Raw genomic sequence first — 18,170 nt, 5'->3', positions numbered from 1 at the left:
GACACTAGACCTTGAAGAAAGAATGGTAAATCTGTAAGACGACTGGTGTTTTATTATCCAAGGGCTCAAGTTTTAGGAAGTATTTGCTCTTTGTGGTCTTAGGATGATACCAAAAGCAAACGTGTGCTGGGGGTCATTCGTTTGACAGGAGCAGCAGGCCCCAAGGATCCTGAGCCACCTAGCCTGCCTGCTCACACTGTCAGTCCCCGGGTCAGCCCCTTGGCAGTGGCCTCCAACCTGGGTGACCATCTTGCTGGGGACGGTTCCTCACTTGTAGCCTCAAAGGCAGATTGCCCTTCACATGCAGGCTGTTTTCTGTTCTCATGTCTGCCTCTGTGCATCCTGAGCCTTCTTCAGCCAGGCTCCCTTCCCAACTTCTGCCCATCTCTCCAGGGCTGAGTGGTCCTCAGAATTATTGACATATTCTTGTTAGCCACCCCTTGCCCTTGAGGAGTTGAGTTAGGGTCTTTTGGACCCTAACACTTTCCAGTGGGACACTGAGCCCCACCCACCATGACTCCTAGTACCTCAGACTCTCTCATCAGAGTGCAGAGGAGACCACCGCTGGGTAGAAGAGGATGGAAAGGGGGCAGAAGAGGGACCTAGGGCATCATAGGCAGCATCAGGGCCATCTCTTAAGCCCAAGGTGTGATGCCTGCCATGTCCCTTGTTCCTTTGGAGCTCCAGACCATGCCTGCACACCTAGTCTGAGATGCACCCTGAGCCTACGTCTTCCTGGATCCACAGACTACCCTCTGGTAAACCTTGCTGAGTCTTGGGTGCTTGGGCATTCAGATGCAAAGGCTTCTTTAACCCATTCAGCTGATTTGCTTCATTCTCTTTGGGGAACCCTCTGTGATAAAGTGAGACCTTGTGTTCCCAGAAAGAAAGAATAAAGGCCTCTGCCAGGGTCTTCAGAATTCCCTGGCTTTTTTCTTTTGCAGTTTTGGTCTCCCTCAGGCTAGAGCTTCAGAGACCAGGCTCAGGGCCAGAACCACCTGCTGCACATAAGCCTTGGGCCCACTTGCCCCTAGTACCTTCTTCCCCTCATGCCAGGGACCTGACCCTGATCAGCTCAGCCTCCTCACTGCCTGGGGCTCCAAGCACCTCCTTACCCTTAGCATCCCCAAAATGGTGGGAGCATACATTCCCATGCTACACTTACTTAGCAATTTTATTCCTCTGTATACCATTTATTGTATATCCCATGTATATCATATATCATTATATACCAACTATTATGTGCATTTATAAAACATTTTACAAGGATGAGGTAAAGATAATTTGATATTTTGAAACTATTTTCTTCACAGGTGCTATAGACCCCTTTTTTGCTCTCCGTTATTACTCTAACATTATTGATAGAGTTATGTGTAATGAGAACCATTGGATTGATTGTGCTTCCATTACTTTTGAAAATGGTGGTTTTGACACTGCTCTGGTGATTCTAAAGCTTGGTTCTAAGTTTACTTTATTTCAAATTTTAATGGTTGTAATGGCTGAATTTTATACTAAGAAAGATCATCTGGTTCCAAGGGGAGAGAATGTATCATTGGTTGTGCTTGCTAAAATCCTTTTTCAGTTCCGTCCACTAAGGATGAAACAGATCTTTGTCAAAATTCAGCTAGCAAATTTCCATTTTTCTTGATGTCAGTTATTCTTATGTTTTTAAAAAATAGGTTCAAAACCCATCAAAACTCTTCATATGGATTGCTTTGAAATATTTAGAAATTTTTCCAGGTTTTCAGTGTGGATCAATAAGTTTTCAAAATCAATTTTCCTTGCTGTCTTTTGTTTTTACATCACCAGTACCTCTCACAGCATTCCTTCTTTCTCCTCCTCCCAGAAAGGAGGAAGGAAACAAAGCCCAACAAAGCCAAACCAGGAATTGAGAAAGTGACACCCACCCATCGCCCCACACTTGGGATTCCCAGCAGCTGGGTAGTGAAGAACTCACGATACTTGGGTGGGGGGATTTGCTGTCTTGTTCTTAGCAGCCCAGGGAGGAAAACAGGAAGCCTGGCCAGCAAGTAGATCAGTGTTTCAGAGAGGCCAGGAAAGGTGGGGCTTGAGGAATGGGCACTTGAGCCAGCCGGCAACTTAAAGAGATCATTGGTCACTTGGAAGAGGGCAGTCACCACTTAGTGGGGAGTCAAGGAGGAGAACCTAGGTGACTGGAATGGGGAGAAAGTGTGGAAGAGGGTGGGTTTGGAAGAAAGCTAATGAGATTTGTGGTGTAGACGTATGTGCTGCTTGCTTTGTCATCCAAAGGAGAGGTTCTCTTAGGCTTCCTAGTCCGGCAACAGCCACCAGATGACCTCGCAGAGGAATTCAGAAATTTTGTATGCAGGAAATATCCTTCTTCAACTTAGTCTGGCCCAACACAGAACACAGAAGGTCTGTCTTAAGGAGAGTAGTGAGAAGCTCAGCTCCATACTCTGAAAGCTTCTTGGAAGAAAGCCCAAGGCTGGATCAGGCTGCTACGACCCTCTGTGGGCTCATGGAGCTTGCAGTCCATTAAACACCCCAGACCTTTTTCAAAACATCTAAAAGGTTTTGAAGGGACAGAAAAGGTTGCTCTTGTTCTCTCTAACCTGTTCTACAGGTTGCTCCCAGTTCTCCCTAAACTGTAGAGGACAGCACAAAGAAAGGAAAAGTCCAAAGGCTTCCCGTCCTCCATCTCTGCTTACCCTGAGAAACCCTGTGAGTGATACAGCTGTTGGATGTCACCCCCATTCAGTCATAGAGTACATAATGGAGTCACTGAATCACAAAGAAAGTTATGTTTGTGACACAAGAAATTGTAGGATTTATTTGGGAAGATTTGCATTTTATAGAAATTAAATGAAACGATGAAAGGAACCTTCTGAAACTCTTTGCCTTGCCAAAGTTTTAATAAATCTAGGATCAGAATGAAGTCATAGCAGATTGTGTGAACTAGTTCTAAGTAAAGGTTATTCACTGGTAGCCCCATTAACATGTAGGCTTTCAATGGTGTCTTTCAGAATGATGTCCCTGGGATGCTGGCTTACAGCCTCAAGCTTTGCATGTCTCTTATGCAGAATAAACAATTCAGAAATAGAGTGCTGAGAGTTCTGGTTAAGATTTACATGAATTTGGAGAAGCCGGACTTCATCAATGTGTGCCAGGTAACATCTTCCTTTTTCACCATTCTGTTCACATCTGCTGTAATGAAAACCAATGAAAGGTCTTTGGCGTTTAGTGGATTGGAAGGCCACCCAGTGTCTTGTTTAGATTAGACATTTATATTAATCTGATTAGATGTTCTCTATTTCTCTCATTCTCTAATGATTGTTTATATTGGACATTAGAAAACTGAAAATCCTAAGGAGTTCTCTTTGCCAAAATATGTGACTTTGATAACCACTAGAAACGCACGGTCATCTGCCATTATAGTCACAGCATGTGGTTACAGATAATGCAGTTGGCAGCCACTGTTGTTTCCATATCCAATCAGATCCACATCCATTTTTTGCTTTTTAAAATAATAGTTTATAATCTCAGTACAGTCAGTTAGGAGGTCCTCAAGGGCTTTGTCTAAAACTTTAAAACTTGGCCCATGTTTGTATACGAGGAGAATGATATCCAAGCTGAATGGAAGAGGGGGAAGCCTGCTCCAATAGCTGGGCTACTCAAGGCTTATTTAGGGAAAATGACAGCTTAGCCATTTAAGTGGTGTGGTTGCCAGAGTGGGTGGGGAGAGAGAAACACAGACTAAACATGTCCTGGAAGTGGAGGCTAATTTTACTCCCCAGAAAAGAAGGGTTTTTTTGGGTTCACTTCCTATGTCTTTGAAGGTGCAGTTTCTTCTTGATAGATTCTTAAAAGGCATCATTTTCCAGGACCTTTTGACATTGTCAAATCTTGAGCTGTTTCATTGGGTATTAAGGCAGAATGGAAGAAATAGAATCTGAACCTTGCTTGGATTTCATTGGTCTAGAGCTGGGTGAGGAAAAGGCTGAACAGTGCGGTTGGCTCCTTCTCTGAAGGTGTCCATTCCTAGAGAGAGTCCTTACCATTGAGAGGCCCCAGAACTGATGGCTCAGAGGGGCTTTCTGAATTCCATATCAGCTCTATAACCAACCGCTCCAGCATGTAACACTCTGTTATGAGAGAAAGAGGACTTCAATTCTTCAGAAGCTAAAAACTCTTTGCCTTAAGGTAGCATTAAGGTTAAGTCTTCTCAGAAGAAAAGGTTTGGGGTATGCATGTTGCTTCATGGTTCAGTCTTTTATCATTTTAACGTTTCTCTTTTCTCTCTGCCATTTTAGTGTTTGATTTTCTTAGATGATCCTCAGGCTGTGAGTGATATCTTGGAGAAACTGGTCAAAGAGGACAACCTCCTCATGGCATATCAGATCTGTTTTGACCTGTACGAGAGTGCCAGCCAGCAGTTCCTGTCCTCCGTAATTCAGAACCTCCGTACTGTCGGCACCCCCATCGCTTCTGTGCCTGGCTCAACCAACACAGGGACTGTACCCGGGACTGAGAAGGAGAGGTGGGAATTGTTCTGTCTGATTACGGGGTGCAGGAGGCTGCTCACCATGGACTGCTTTGTCTTATTGATGTTTCCAAAGCGTGGGCCAGATCCTCCCTTAGAATGTAAGGGAAAAGGCAATTTGGGGGCTGTGAATGGGACCAGAGCAATAAGGAGTCATGAGCTGTGCTTCCTGAAGCCTGGTTCTGTGAGGCAAAGGAAATTTAAGGGTCATCCAGACCAAGCCACTGACTTGACCATGAGTCAGCTGAGGTTTGGAAAGGTAGAGGGACTTACCCAGGTCACCTAGTCAGAACTAAAACTACCTCCCAAGATGGGGGAGGATGGAGAGTGGGAGGCAGCCCTAGTGGAAGTCGGCCACATGAAGGAGGGCATCTACTGTAGGCAGTAGTCATGAGGGAAAAGTCCTTGGGAAACAGCTACTTTTACCACCTATTAAATTTCCCATTCTAAACCTCTGCATTCCTTTCACAAGCTGTTATTATTGACTCCTCTTCTACTTTCTGCCATTGTTAAAATATGTGAGGGGTGTTTATGTTCATTTGGTTTCTAGTCCTGGCATTGTCATTTACTGGTCCTGTGCCTCTGGCTGGGCAAACCTGCCTCTCTGACCTTTAGCCTCCTTATCTGTGAAAAGGGTGTAATGGTATGGACTCCACCTTGCAGGATGGATGAGAGTAAAAGGCCTTGGGAGCTGAACCACTGTTAGTTGTTGTGATATAATTCTCTTCGCTCCCCTGTACTTCAAGCACACTTTTTTCTTCTAAGAACCCCAAAGTCTCCACACTTTTTTTTAAGGTTTTTGCAAGGCAGTGGGGTTAAGTGGCTTACCCAAGGCCTGTATACAGCTAGGTAATTATTAAGTGTCTGAGGCCAGATTTGAATTCAGGTACTCCTGACTTCAGGGCCAGTGCTCTATCCACTGTGCTACCTAGCCGCCCCAGTAGAGTGTCTCTTTAGGATTGTGTCTCTTATGCTTGGCAAGCTGACTTCTTTTCCCTTTGCTCTTTGCTCATCTGATTCTCAGGTGAGTGACTCATGCTTTCTTCTTTATTTCAGTGAGAGTATGGAAACAGAAGAAAAGACAGGTCACACATTTGCTGCAAAATCCCCAGACGTGGTGAGTATTTTTTTTTCTGAGAAGATAGGTTGAGTAGAAAGATAATTTGTGGAAATATTCCCCATGACCTGTTAGCCCCTTTATGAAGGACACACTGATTAGACTGGATCTGGGCCTTTATAGAGAAGAGATTGGTTCATAATCCTCCAGTTGTATTGAGAAAACAGTGACTCTAGGAGGATGGTGAAACACTGAAATTTTGCTGTTGAATTGGGAGCTGAGGAGGTCTGCCATTTCCCAAATGACCACCATTCGGGATCCACTCTTCAGACGAGGTCCATTACTATGTTTAGGGTGGTCATGTCTGTAAGTGCACATCCCGCATTTCTTTGGAGCTGCTTCACCTTTAGAGGAGGTGCAGATGGACAGGTAAGCAGGGCTAATTGCAGCGCCATGGTTTGGTTAAATAAGGAAGACTGTTGTCAGGGTTGACTAGTCACATCTCTGCTATAGTGAATCTGAGAATCTGTAAGAAAAGAGGGATGAGCTAGTAGCCTAAATTTGAATCCAAGATTGGGTCTCTTGGGTAGACGAGGCTCCAGAGACAATCAAGTTACTCAAGGAACCACCATGTGAAAGGCCCAACATGGCTCCCAGCTGAGTTTGATGTATTTCTACACTAAATTGTGTGGGTGTGCATGCGTTTGTATTTTCCTTGTGGCCAGGTGATACAGTGGGTAGAACATCAGTCCTGGAGTCGGGAGATTCATCTTCCTGAGTTCAGATCTGGTCTCAAACATTTATAGGCTGTGTGACCCTGGGCAAGTCATTTTGCCCTGTTAGTCTCAGTTTCCTCATCCATGTAGTGAACTGGAGAAGGAAATGGCAAACTGCTCCAATATCTTTGCTAAGAAAACCCCAGATGGGGTCAAAAAGGCAACATCTCTGAAATGGCTGGACAGTAATGGATATGTTCAACCTTTTATGTATAGTTCACATAATGAAGTCTGTCGGATACTTGGAAGCACTTCTGCTCCTCCTCCTTCTTTGTTTGTACACTCTTCTCATACCCCCCAATTTTCAGAAACCACTAAGTTCCCCACCTCTTCCTCATTTCTGCGAGAGTTCTCCTCTTTTTTCTCTCCAGGCCCTCAGAAAAGAATCAGTCCATCTCCCTGCCTCAAATCCGAACCCTAGGACATCTGGTGTTTTTATAACTCACTCATCTTCCTTTGAAGAGATTAGATTCTGAAAGGACACTTGAATCTTCTTGAATATTAGTACTATATCACCAGATAGCCCTTTTAATTGCTCAAATCAGTTTACCTTTCTAGGTTTTTCTGAATTCTTGTTTGTATTTAAAGATTTCTACTCAATTCTGGTCTTTTCATCAGAAATGCTTGAAAGATTTATTTCATTAGAGATTCATTCATCTCTAACCCTCACCCCCAACCGTGGTAGGATTCTATTTAGCTTTTCAGGATAAGTTATTTTTGGTTAGAATTCTAACTTCTATCTTGGAATATTGTATTTCAAATTCTACTATTAGAGTGAAAGCTGCCTAGTCTTGTGTGATTCTAATTGTAGCTCTGGATTTTGGAGATAGAATCTTTTCTAAAATAAACATTTGACTTGGAGGGGCAGATTGGAGGTTGCAACCCAGAGGAAATTTCCCAACATTTTAAGCCTCAAATCAAGTTTTGGAGTGAAAGAGCCAACAAATGGCTAGAGTGGGATATTTTTTCTAGCCTAAGAAAACTTAGGAGGTCAGCAGGAGAGGTCTATGACAGCAGGTTACAGGCTACTGCCTATATACAAGGATGGCAGCAGAGGCAGTAACAGTTTTGGGAACTTCATGGAAGCTAAAGACTCCATGTGTCATCAAGAAACAATAAAACAAAGTGAAAACAAAAAAATAGCTCATTGAAAAAACAACTGATCTGGAAGATAATTTGAGAATTATTAGATCTTAATAATAAGATCAATAAAAAAGCCTAGACATTATATATCAATAAATTATCAAGAAAAATTGCCCTGATGTCCAAGTAACTGAACAGAGATTGGGAAGGGGGGGAATCCTTTGTTGACCTTGGATACAACTGGTGCTGATAGGCAATCCTATTACCCATACCCATTTCTGGATGGAGAGGTGTACTTGGGATGGGTCAAAAGAGAGCAGGGGCCTAGTTGTGGTTCTGAGGCAGAGAGGAGCCCTATTGCTGAGGCTGAAGGAGGTCAACTTCCAGGGCCAAGGGTAGCTCTAGAATTTGCAGCTACAGGGGAGCAAAGACTCTTCATGGATAAAGACTAGAACACATCTCTCCAGATCACACCACCTTGAAAGCACCTAAAACTTACAGATCCTTAGACTTAGCTCTGAAAATAGCAGTACAAAAAAAGCCTATAGCTTGAGACAATGCCTCCCTCTCCCCAGGTGAGCAGAGCCCAACTTTATAGTTCACAATCAAGAAATGGGCTAGAAAAATGAAAACAAGCAAAAAAATAACTGGACCAGAAAAGGATACTGTGGTGTTGAAGACTAAGACACAAACTCAGGATAAGATAAAAGTATGGGAAAAGCTAAACCCAAACCTCAAAGAAACTGACTCAAGCTCACCATGAATTTCTGGAAGAGTGGTAGAGGAAAAATTGGGGAAAGAAATGAGAAAAATTATGGAAAAAAACTTAACAACTTGGTAAAAGAGACACACAGAAGAAAATACTGAAGAAAGTAACACTTTTAAAAAAGCAGAATTGACCTAATGGTAAAAGTGACACAAAAATTCACTGATGAAAAGAACATCTTAAAAAGCAGAAAATGCCAAATGGAAAAAGAAGTACAAAAGCTCACTAAAGAAATAATTCTTGGTCATCAAGAAACAATAAAGCAATGTCAAAAGAATGAAAAATAGACGAGAAATATCTCATTGGGAAAAACAACTGACCTGGAAAACAGATCAAGGAGAGATAATTTAAGAATTATTAGATCTTAATAATTATTAGTGATCAATAAAAGAGCCTAGACATTATATGTCAAGAAATTTCAAGAAAAACTGCCCTGATATCCTTATATCGAGAGGGTAACATTGATTGGTTGATTGTTGTCATTTATTAAGTGTCTGAGGCTGGATTTGAACTCAGGTCCTCCTGACTCCAAGGCCTGTGCTCTATGTCATTTGGCTGCTCCTTTTGCTGTCATTCTTTCTTGATGAGGATCAAAATGACACACACCACTCGGCATGATATTCAATGCTCTGAATTTTTAGGGTCCCCTCTAGGATCTCAGAGTCCTGGGTCTGGATTTGTCTGGTCTGAGCAGTGCAGTATCACCCTGGGGCTTCCAAAATCCTTTCTGCCACCCTAAGCCTTCTCAGAGGGAATGACCTCCTTTTTGGCTGCCTCCCAGACACACAGGTTCATGAGTCTGGTCATGCTGGGAGTCTGGCAGCAGCTCCTGTCCTTTTGCCTGTGATTGACTTTTTGTGTATGTCTGGGAATGGAAAGAGCCACTTAAAGTTTCTTACTGGACTTTTTTTTTTAATTATAAAGATTTTATTTATTTTGAGTTTTACTGAACTAATCCTTATTTGTTCTGGTATGAATTTCAAGTATTTTCTAGAGTTGGGGGCACAGGAGTTGAACAGGAATCCCCATTTGTTATGAATATTTCCATTCCTATGGGTTTTTCTCCCCTCTTCCTTTGATTTCTTTGGGATACATGCCTTGTAAGCATGTTCCTGGAGGCAGAGACGGATTGTGTTGAGAGGACATTGTTGCTGGTTACATGCAAATTGAGCCATATATCCACCAAGATAGAGTTCTGACTTTTCTGTATGAATCAATCCCTACTTGGACTGGTGGTACTTTCCCTGAACATTGAGTTGTAGGCTTACATGAAGAGGAAGGCATGGTCTTGATGGTCACACACTTTTTTCTTTCTGCAGAACCCAGAGCCCAAGGACCAGATATCCAAAATGATTAAAATTTTAAGTGGTGAAATGGCGATTGAATTACATCTTCAGTTTTTAATACGAAATAATAATACAGATCTCATGATTCTCAAAAACACTAAGGTAGGAAAAATCTTATTCTCCTTGAATCTATGTGGTTTTTATTTTTGCATTTACTGTTCCATATTAAATGTTGTATGTCACTTCTGAGCCCAGAGATTAGTGTGTATCAAAAGAAAATATTAAATTAGTGGAAAAGGAGATTTTCCTTTTTAAAGCATTTTCTTTTTTATTATGAACTTAAAAGTCACCAGCAGCATAAGAGAGGGATGTGGTCTTGTGACCTTCTGTTATGCACTGTATTTTTTTAAAGTATTTTGACCTTTTATCATCATCCCTAATAATGACTGCAGTAAAACTTCACTAATTTGAAAAATTACTGCAGGAGGGCAATCCGAATTTGCAAAAATTTAAAGAAACCAAATCTTAAGGGCAGCTTGGTGTCTCACTGGATAGAGCACTGGCCTTGGAGTCAGGAGGACCTGAGTTCAAATATAGCCTCAGACACTTAATAATTACTAGCTGTGAGACCCTGGGCAGTTCACTTAACCCTTTACCCCATTGCCTTAAATAAATAAAATAAAAAAAAGAAATCAAATCTTACTCTTACTATATGTCAGAATAGAATTTTCTTAAGTATAATGTATCTTTTCATTTAGAAGCTGCTTTATTTTTATATCAGTTCTCCATTGGCATTGTTTTCTAAGTTAGCTTTAATTTTTGCTGTCTACATTGTTGTACAGTGACTGCATCACCAACAGGACAGCTTAAGGGATCTTTGGCCTTTTTTTGTATCATGAATCCCTTGGATGAGCTAGTGAATTGGGACCCTTTCTCCAAATAATAACATGAAATAAAATACAAAACTTTACGGGAAAAACCAGTAATGTTGAAGAGCAATTTGTTAGCTATTAACTAACCGCAGTTAACTGTTTTAACAGTTTAAAAATGTAATACAGTTTGCGTGTTTTTGGTGTTGAGGCAGCTATTTGAAAATAGCAGATATGGTTTACAATCTTTGACTGTTGACTAATCTCTGAATTAGAGTGGTATTTGCCTTCTGGAGGGGTCAGGGTACCTGAGACCCAGGCCCAGTTTAGTGACTAATTTCTTTAAGCCTCAATTTCCCCATCTGTAAAATAGGCCTGAAGATAAATGTATTGCCTCTTTACCTCATTGAATTGTGAGGAAAGTGCTCCTAATTAAAGGAAAATATTAGAGCATAGAGGATAATATTTCATGTTCTTATTTCAAGAACAACACCAAGTCAAGTCTTTAAATAAAAGAATTCTTTATTTTCTAAACTAGCTGGTTCATTTCATTTGTTCACAGAAATGTCTTTCTCCCCTTGTTCCGTTGTGTTTGTTGTCTGTCCTGGCTAAAGGTCTGGCTTTGCTTTTCTAGGATGCAGTGAGGAATTCTGTCTGTCACACAGCCACCGTCATAGCAAATTCATTTATGCATTGTGGGACAACCAGCGACCAGTTCCTTAGGTAAATCTGGGGAGAGGGCCATGAGGAAACAGGACTGGGTCTTGTTTGTTTTTCTAGGTGGGAGCTGAGGAACAAAAAAAGGAGGCCAGTAAAAGCTACTTATTGTATGATGTTTGAAAACCCATTTGAATTATAGACTTTGACATTATGAGACTCTTGTGTGCCGTAGAGGAATCACACGGTGTTTTCTATGTTGTGAAAACATGACCCTCAGTGAAGCATGAACTAAGCCATTACCATTTTGGGGTCATGACCTTGGCCTCCAAGGTGATAAGATGGGTGGTCAAATAAATTCTCAGTGGCAAACAGCAGAGTGTATCCCAGTAGCTAAGATGTGCTTTTACCTGAATTATTGCTGGCTTGGCCAGAGCCCATGTTGGCACCTGAGCCAGCTGCTCCCCATTGCAGGGGAGAAAATAGTAAGCCATGGAACCAGGGCCTTGGCTCCTGATCATCTGGTCAGACTTGGGAGCCCTGGGAGCCACTTTCTCCGGGCAGTTTAAAGTCATTTTCTTCCTTCCCTTGAGCATAACATTAACAAATCTCTTAACAAAATTCATGTTTTAGTCATCACATTTTCTTTTTTTGCAGAGATAATTTGGAATGGCTTGCTAGAGCCACAAACTGGGCAAAGTTTACTGCAACTGCCAGTCTGGGTGTGATTCATAAGGTAACTACAAGCTGGGACATACTCTACAATGACTGTTCTTCAGGTTTAGTGCTTGAGAATGAATGTGAAGCATAATTTAGTTTGTTATCCACAGTTTGACTGGAAGAGGCCCCAGGAGAAGACCTCCTGGTGCCACAATTGTTTGTGGTGGGCTCCAGTCCTTAGGAAATAGCTTCCCTTACTTCTCTCCACAAATCCATCCATGAGAAAGTGAAGGCTGCCAAAGTAGATATTTTCCTCTGTTTTCTATTAAGTTCCCCAAAGAGATGGGTATTAAATGCCTACTCTGTGTGAGGCAGAAAACAAAGACAAGAAGAAAATTCCCATTGATAGCCCTTCCAAACTCTGCACCATCTTTGACTTCTTCTGGTCTCTCCAGCTTCTCTCAGGCACCATATGCCCAGGGTTTGCCCAAGGGTGGAACTGTGGAGCAATGAGAGCTAAGTCACTTGACATCATCTCACCAAGACAGTGTAGGAGCAGCCCAAGTTTCACTGATCTCTGATTGGCAGCCTCAGTGTCTGCCAATTTGACTATCACCTTGGGGCAGACTCTGTGGAATTGCAAGGGCGCTTCCAAGTCTCTCAAGGTTACTCACTTTGACTGTACACGTTCTCTAGCCAGTCCTCTCCTCTGTTGGGGTGCTGTGGACACATGATGAGTGCCCACTTTCAGTCATGGCCAAAGCTGGCCCAGCAGTGGGGAGGAGGTGTAATGCATATTTGTATAGTAGGAGCACATCCTGTAGGAGGCAAAGAATGATCATTTCTAGTCTGTGAGGGTAATGGTCCTGAAGGAGAAGGAAGATTGGCATCTGATTAGAGCCGCAAGGCTGGCAAAGCCTTTATAAATGTTCCACTCATTGGATATGGGGGGGAGCAGGGGATGTTCAGTATTGGAGGCTTGGAAGACAACACAACACAGAGAGCCTTGAATGTCAAACCAAAATTGATATTAGACTGTGAACATTAGGGAGCTTGATCTGGGCCCCAGCCAGAGGGAAAAAGTGGGGGCAGCTGCTATTACTGCTGCTTGTGCTGGCACCTTACTCTCAGCTCAAAGTGGGTGCTTCGGAAGGTTGGAAAATGATGTGCCAGAGCTGACTGGTCTGTGGCCTTTTCTCCCAAGTCTCATCAGGTCTCTCCTTAGAGGAAGTTAGTTGAGCAGGAAGCAGGGATCTGAATTAGAGCATCTTAACTTCCAATATAAGCATTTTTTTTTTATTTTTGCAAGGCAGTGGGGTTAAGTGACTTGCCCAAGGTCACACAGCTAAGTAAATGTTAAGTATTTGAAACCAAATTTGAACTCAGATCCTGCTGACTCCAGACCTAGTGTTCTATCCTCTGTGCCACCTAGCTGCCCATAATATGAGCATTTGTTGTTATTCTACCTCCCCCTTTGGAAGGGCCAGGAGAGGAAATTTGGAGAATGTTATCTAATGTCTTCAGTGAGGAAATTCCTCCTCAAATCAGAGCCAGGAAAATGTTTGTCTTAACAGCTTAACTTCTATGTTTCCTTTTCAAGTGGATTTCCCACCTTTTGTTTTTTATTGACTTCTCTGTGTTGAATTTGGGGTGTCTCACTGCCTCAAATCTAAGCACTCCATTGAACTCTTTGGGCCTGGGAGTAAGGAGAAGGTAAAAGATAAAGCATCAGAAGTAGTATGGAAAATTCTTGGCAGATAGCCTTTCCTCAAGGAAATAGAGGTCTCTTTTCTTTCCTCCAGAGCTGGGTTGAGATGGGAAAAGTAGCATATTGTGAAGAAGATTTGGGGAAGTAGTGAAACAGAAAAAAATATCCTATTTGCTAGAGTTTTGGAGGAACCTCTTGAGTCTCCTTGAAAAATATTCCCATCTTTATTTGGAGAGAAAAGTTCTGAAGAAGACTTCATGTTGATACAAAAGGCCCTTATTGCATTTTAGAAAATTTTATACTCTTAAAGAGCACTTAAAGAGCCTTGATTTTTGTCTGAGTGAGAGGCAGCTTAGGTTAGGAACACTGGCGTTGGGCAGTGTCTTGGTGTGTGACCATGGGCAAATGACTTAGCTTCTTTGTGCCCTGGGCAACTCCTGGGCATCTCGAATTTGCAAGGTTTACTTACCCAGGAGTTCTCTGTACCATTGAAGTTACAGGTCCTCCCTTCCTTCATCTCCTCCACTGCTCCAAATATAAGTACATATCTTATCTTAGCCTTCCCTTTCAGCTTTCAATTTCTTTTGAGAGATTGGAGTGTATCCTTAGATTTTGTCTTTAGATTTCCTTAGAATGCAGTCCAGAACACTTCCACATAGGACATGGTGCTTAAAAAGGGTTTTTTCAATTAACGACAGGGCTACCTTCTCCAGAAATAGATCCCTCTGTCACATTTCAATACAGGAACATATGCACTAAGTTGTTTTTCTCTGTAACCCTCTTCTGGTTTCATTTACAGGGACACGAGAAGGAAGCATTACAGTTAATGGCAACCTATCTCCCCAAGGACACCTCTCCAGGGTCTGCCTATCAGGAGGGCGGAGGTCTCTACGCTTTGGGTCTTATTCATGCCAATCATGGTGGAGACATAATTGACTATCTGCTTAACCAGCTCAAGAATGCCAGCAATGATGTGAGCACCTCAATGCAAGGGGGTCTTGGCTTAAAAAAATCCAGGGGAATTGCCTGGTTTGTGACCTGGTCTTAGGACATTGAGAGTGTTCATGTACTTATGGAAAGTGATCTTGGCTCTCTTTGTCTCTCCTCTAAAACTCAGAAGTTTTCACCATCAAATCAAGGCACCAGGGGTTTTAAAAGTGCATGTGCTGTGCCTGTGCTTGTGTCGGTGTTTATACATGTAGCTCTATAAATAAGTTGGGGGATATGGCTAGGTACACATCTGTAAGTAGGCTGTGCTACTATACATGCACATACTTACTGGTGAGGGGTAGGGCAGTACACTGGCTAAAGTACTGATCTCAAAGCCAGGAAGACATAGGTTTGCCATACTGTGGCTCTGTGACCTCAGACAAGTCCATTGATCTTACCCCAAAAGGTAGATGCTACTATTATCACCAATTTACTTATGAGGAAACTGAAGCAGTCAGTAGTGAAGTGACTCGTCCAGGGTCATACATCTAAGTGTCTGAAGCTGGATTTGATCCTAGGGCTTCTCAGTTGCCAGGTAAATACTCTTCTTCATGATGCCACTGAGTTGCCCAGATGCTGTGTTCTTATGAAGCAGCTTTTAGCAACTTGGTCTGTTTTCTTTTTTCTTTTTCTTTTTTCTTTTTTTTTTGGCAAGGCAAAGGGGTTAAGTGGCTTGCCCAAGGCCACACGGCTAGGTAACTATTAAGTGTCTGAGACCAGATTTGAACCCAGGTACTCCTGACTCCAGGGCCGGTGCTTTATCCATTGTGCCACCTAGCCACCCCCTGTTTTCTCTCTCTCTCTCTCTCTCTCTCTCTCTCTCTCTCTGTCAGAGAACTCTTCTTCCTTTAGGACCATGCCAGGAAGAGAAAACTGCCAATGCCGACTAGACAGCAAGAGTCTGATCCCCTTTGGTGGCTTGTCTGTCTGTGTATGTGTCGTTGGGTGGTGTTTGTTGTTTGTTTGTTGTTTTTTTAATTTAAGGCAATGGGGTTACATGACTTGCCCAAGGTTCCACAGTTAGCCAATGATTAAGTGTCTGAGGCTGGATTTGAACTCAGGTCCTCCTGACTCCAGGGCCAGTGCTCTATCCACTGTACAACCTAGCTGCCCCCTGTGTGGTGGTATTTTAATGCCAATAGTGTTCCTAAGATTGACTGAGGAGGGATGAGCAGAGCTTGTTCTTTCCCTAGATTGTCCGACATGGTGGCAGCTTGGGCCTCGGATTGGCTGCTATGGGCACTGCCCGTCAAGATGTCTATGATCTGCTGAAAACAAATCTGTACCAGGACGATGCTGTGACAGGTAACATCTCTTTCTCTTTCTCTTTCTCTTTCTCTTTCTCTTTCTCTTTCTCTCTCTCTCTCTCTCTCTCTCTCTCTCTCTCTCTCTCTCTCAAAAGCAACAGAGCTGGGCTAAGGCTCTTATTGAATAGACTTCAAGGGGCACTTGCCTTGGAATGTTTATTATCTGTATTGCCATATTTCAACAGAATTGATTTCCTGTGTGATCCTGTGTTTATGCACTTAAGAATATGGTTCAGAGAAGGGCTCCCAAGGTTACGCCATCTGGCCATGGCCTGAAGGTCCTGCTGTGAGCATGCACGCCCCTGCTCTGAAATCTGCAATCCTTTTTTTGATTCTTTTTAAGTCAAACCTGTACTCTGGGGACTGCCTGGTCCTCACCAGTGCAAGGTTAGCCCCTTCTCAGCAGGTGCCTTGAGGGGGTGAGAGAGGTCCCCATAATTACCCAGTCAGGATGTGGCAGAAGCAGGACTGGAACCTCTGGCCTCTGTACCAGCTGGCTTCTCTACAAACCTTTATGATTAAAGAATAACTGTCTCCATTTATTCTTCCTGTATGAAAATGTAACATAAGGGTGATATCTAAATCGTCTTCCCATTCTGTTTGTACGAGAACAGGCAAGGTATCCCTCTTCTTGGGTTGATGGGAGAGGCTTGGCTGGTGCCACCTTCTTGTGGCTGTGTCCTGTGACCAGGGTTTGTCTAAAGCAATTGAGGTCTGGGAGCCTGCTGGCCATGAGGGGGTGTCGGGGCAGGACAGCACAGGGATTTACTGTCTAGTTGTCTCTTGGGACCTTATTCTTTAACTTGTCGCTCTTGGCTTAGCCAACAGGAGGGAATTCTGAAAATTGTTTAGGCCCCCCTCAGAAAACCATAAGGATTTAGAACTCACCAGAACGTGGGGTCAGATTTTAAATGAGAAGATGAACTTGCAGCCACACCAAGTGCATTATTTGGGGCAGATGGTCTGGGCCTTTTCTTTGGAGCTCATTCTCTCTGTGGGCCTCTATTCCTCAAGTGGTTGAGGACAGCTGTCTTGGCATGGACATGCAGGTCACTAACAGACTGCTTCTCAATGTACAGGAGAAGCTGCCGGCCTCGCCCTGGGCCTGGTCATGTTGGGTTCTAAGAATGCCCAGGCCATTGAAGACATGGTGGGCTATGCCCAGGAGACCCAGCATGAGAAGATTTTACGGGGCCTGGCTGTGGGTATTGCCCTGGTGATGTACGGAAGGATGGAGGAGGCCGACGCCCTCATCGAGTCTCTGTGCCGGGATAAGGTGAGGGGGGTGCTTCTCCTGCTCTGCCAGCTCCTCTTCCTCTTCCTTCCATGCCCCTCCCCCAGTTATTCTCCATTGATACCTGCCCTCAGCTTCCTCCAGATCAAGCCATTGAAGTCCTTGGTGAAGGTCTTGGCTCATACCTGATGCTTCATAAATATTCATCCTCTTTCCTTCCCCTTTAGAAATTTGCCTTTTATAATGATGCAGGCTTGCTTGCCTGAGTCCTGTAAAAGTCTATAAATCAATTTGGATAGAAGGGAGAGAACCAGAAGATTTTCTAGGGAGTCTACAGTTTGGTTGAGGGGAGGGAAGGTAGTTTGAAAGCTAAAATTTGAATTTTATTGATGTTTTTTCCATGATTGATATTTCTTACCGTCTCCCCTTCCCAGAAATATGTCCCTTATATCAGGAGAGAGACAAAAAGAGTTCAACAAAACTAGCCCATGTTTCAGTCTAGCCTGTCCACGGGGGGTGGGCCCTTTGGCTGGTGGGTGGGCGTGTTCTCATCCCTGAAGGAGCTCAAGCTTTAGTTGTGAATGAGGAACTTGTGTCTCCTCTGAGCTTGTAGTAAAAACCAAAAAATAGTCATTCTCTTTTAAGAAAAAGGTTTTCCTGCTTCATAGTTGCCTCTCTTGCCTTACACATGTGAAAGGCATAAGGCGAGAAAGGTGGGCTGAGGTCTGAGGCACACCAGTTGTGAGGCTTGGAAGAGGAGAAGTGAGAATAGAAGACCTTCATGTGGGCCAGGCCCTGTCCTGGGTACCTTCCAAAGATCTCATTTGAGTCTCCCAATAGTACTGGAATGATTAGGATCTCCTTGTTATACTGGAGGACCTGCTTAAGGGCAGCCTCCAGCCACCAGCCCTGTTTTCCTCTGTCAGATCTCCTTGAGCACCTCACTTTCCAGATCTTCTCCCAATATGGAGGCTGCTGGGGGTGTCCATAGACCCCCCCACCCCCACCCCAATCAGGTCCTCTGTGTGATGACCACCTTTAGACTTGTGGATCCAAGTAGTCTTGTTTGGGTACCAGACTGGCTGTCAGGCTCAAGGGTCAGTATTGACTTATCCCTTCCTCAGGACCCAATCCTCCGTCGATCTGGAATGTACACCGTGGCCATGGCTTACTGTGGGTCAGGGAACAACAAGGCCATCCGGCGTCTGCTGCACGTGGCGGTAAGCCCTGGGATAGACTGGGGATGGGGTTGTGG

The 18,170-nt window shown here is 43.4% G+C and overlaps 1 protein-coding gene across 2 annotated transcripts in view; it reads left to right on the top strand.

Moving 5' to 3' along the window:
- Positions 1-18,170, top strand: part of PSMD1 (proteasome 26S subunit, non-ATPase 1) — a 117,459-nt gene that overhangs the window by 19,370 nt on the left and 79,919 nt on the right. For both annotated transcript variants that reach the window (XM_074189670.1, XM_074189671.1), the window contains exons 6-15: positions 3,006-3,149; positions 4,293-4,519; positions 5,579-5,639; positions 9,524-9,652; positions 10,994-11,082; positions 11,674-11,752; positions 14,184-14,357; positions 15,568-15,679; positions 16,761-16,957; positions 18,040-18,135. In XM_074189670.1, the coding sequence (XP_074045771.1) occupies positions 3,006-3,149; positions 4,293-4,519; positions 5,579-5,639; positions 9,524-9,652; positions 10,994-11,082; positions 11,674-11,752; positions 14,184-14,357; positions 15,568-15,679; positions 16,761-16,957; positions 18,040-18,135 (1,308 nt within the window). The remainder of the gene's footprint in view (positions 1-3,005; positions 3,150-4,292; positions 4,520-5,578; positions 5,640-9,523; positions 9,653-10,993; positions 11,083-11,673; positions 11,753-14,183; positions 14,358-15,567; positions 15,680-16,760; positions 16,958-18,039; positions 18,136-18,170) is intronic.

Source organism: Macrotis lagotis, chromosome 5, assembly GCF_037893015.1.
Source record: "Macrotis lagotis isolate mMagLag1 chromosome 5, bilby.v1.9.chrom.fasta, whole genome shotgun sequence".
NCBI lineage: Eukaryota > Metazoa > Chordata > Mammalia > Peramelemorphia > Peramelidae > Macrotis > Macrotis lagotis.
The sequence above is the reverse complement of the archived record's forward strand: the minus strand, read 5'-3'. Positions and strand labels throughout refer to the sequence as shown.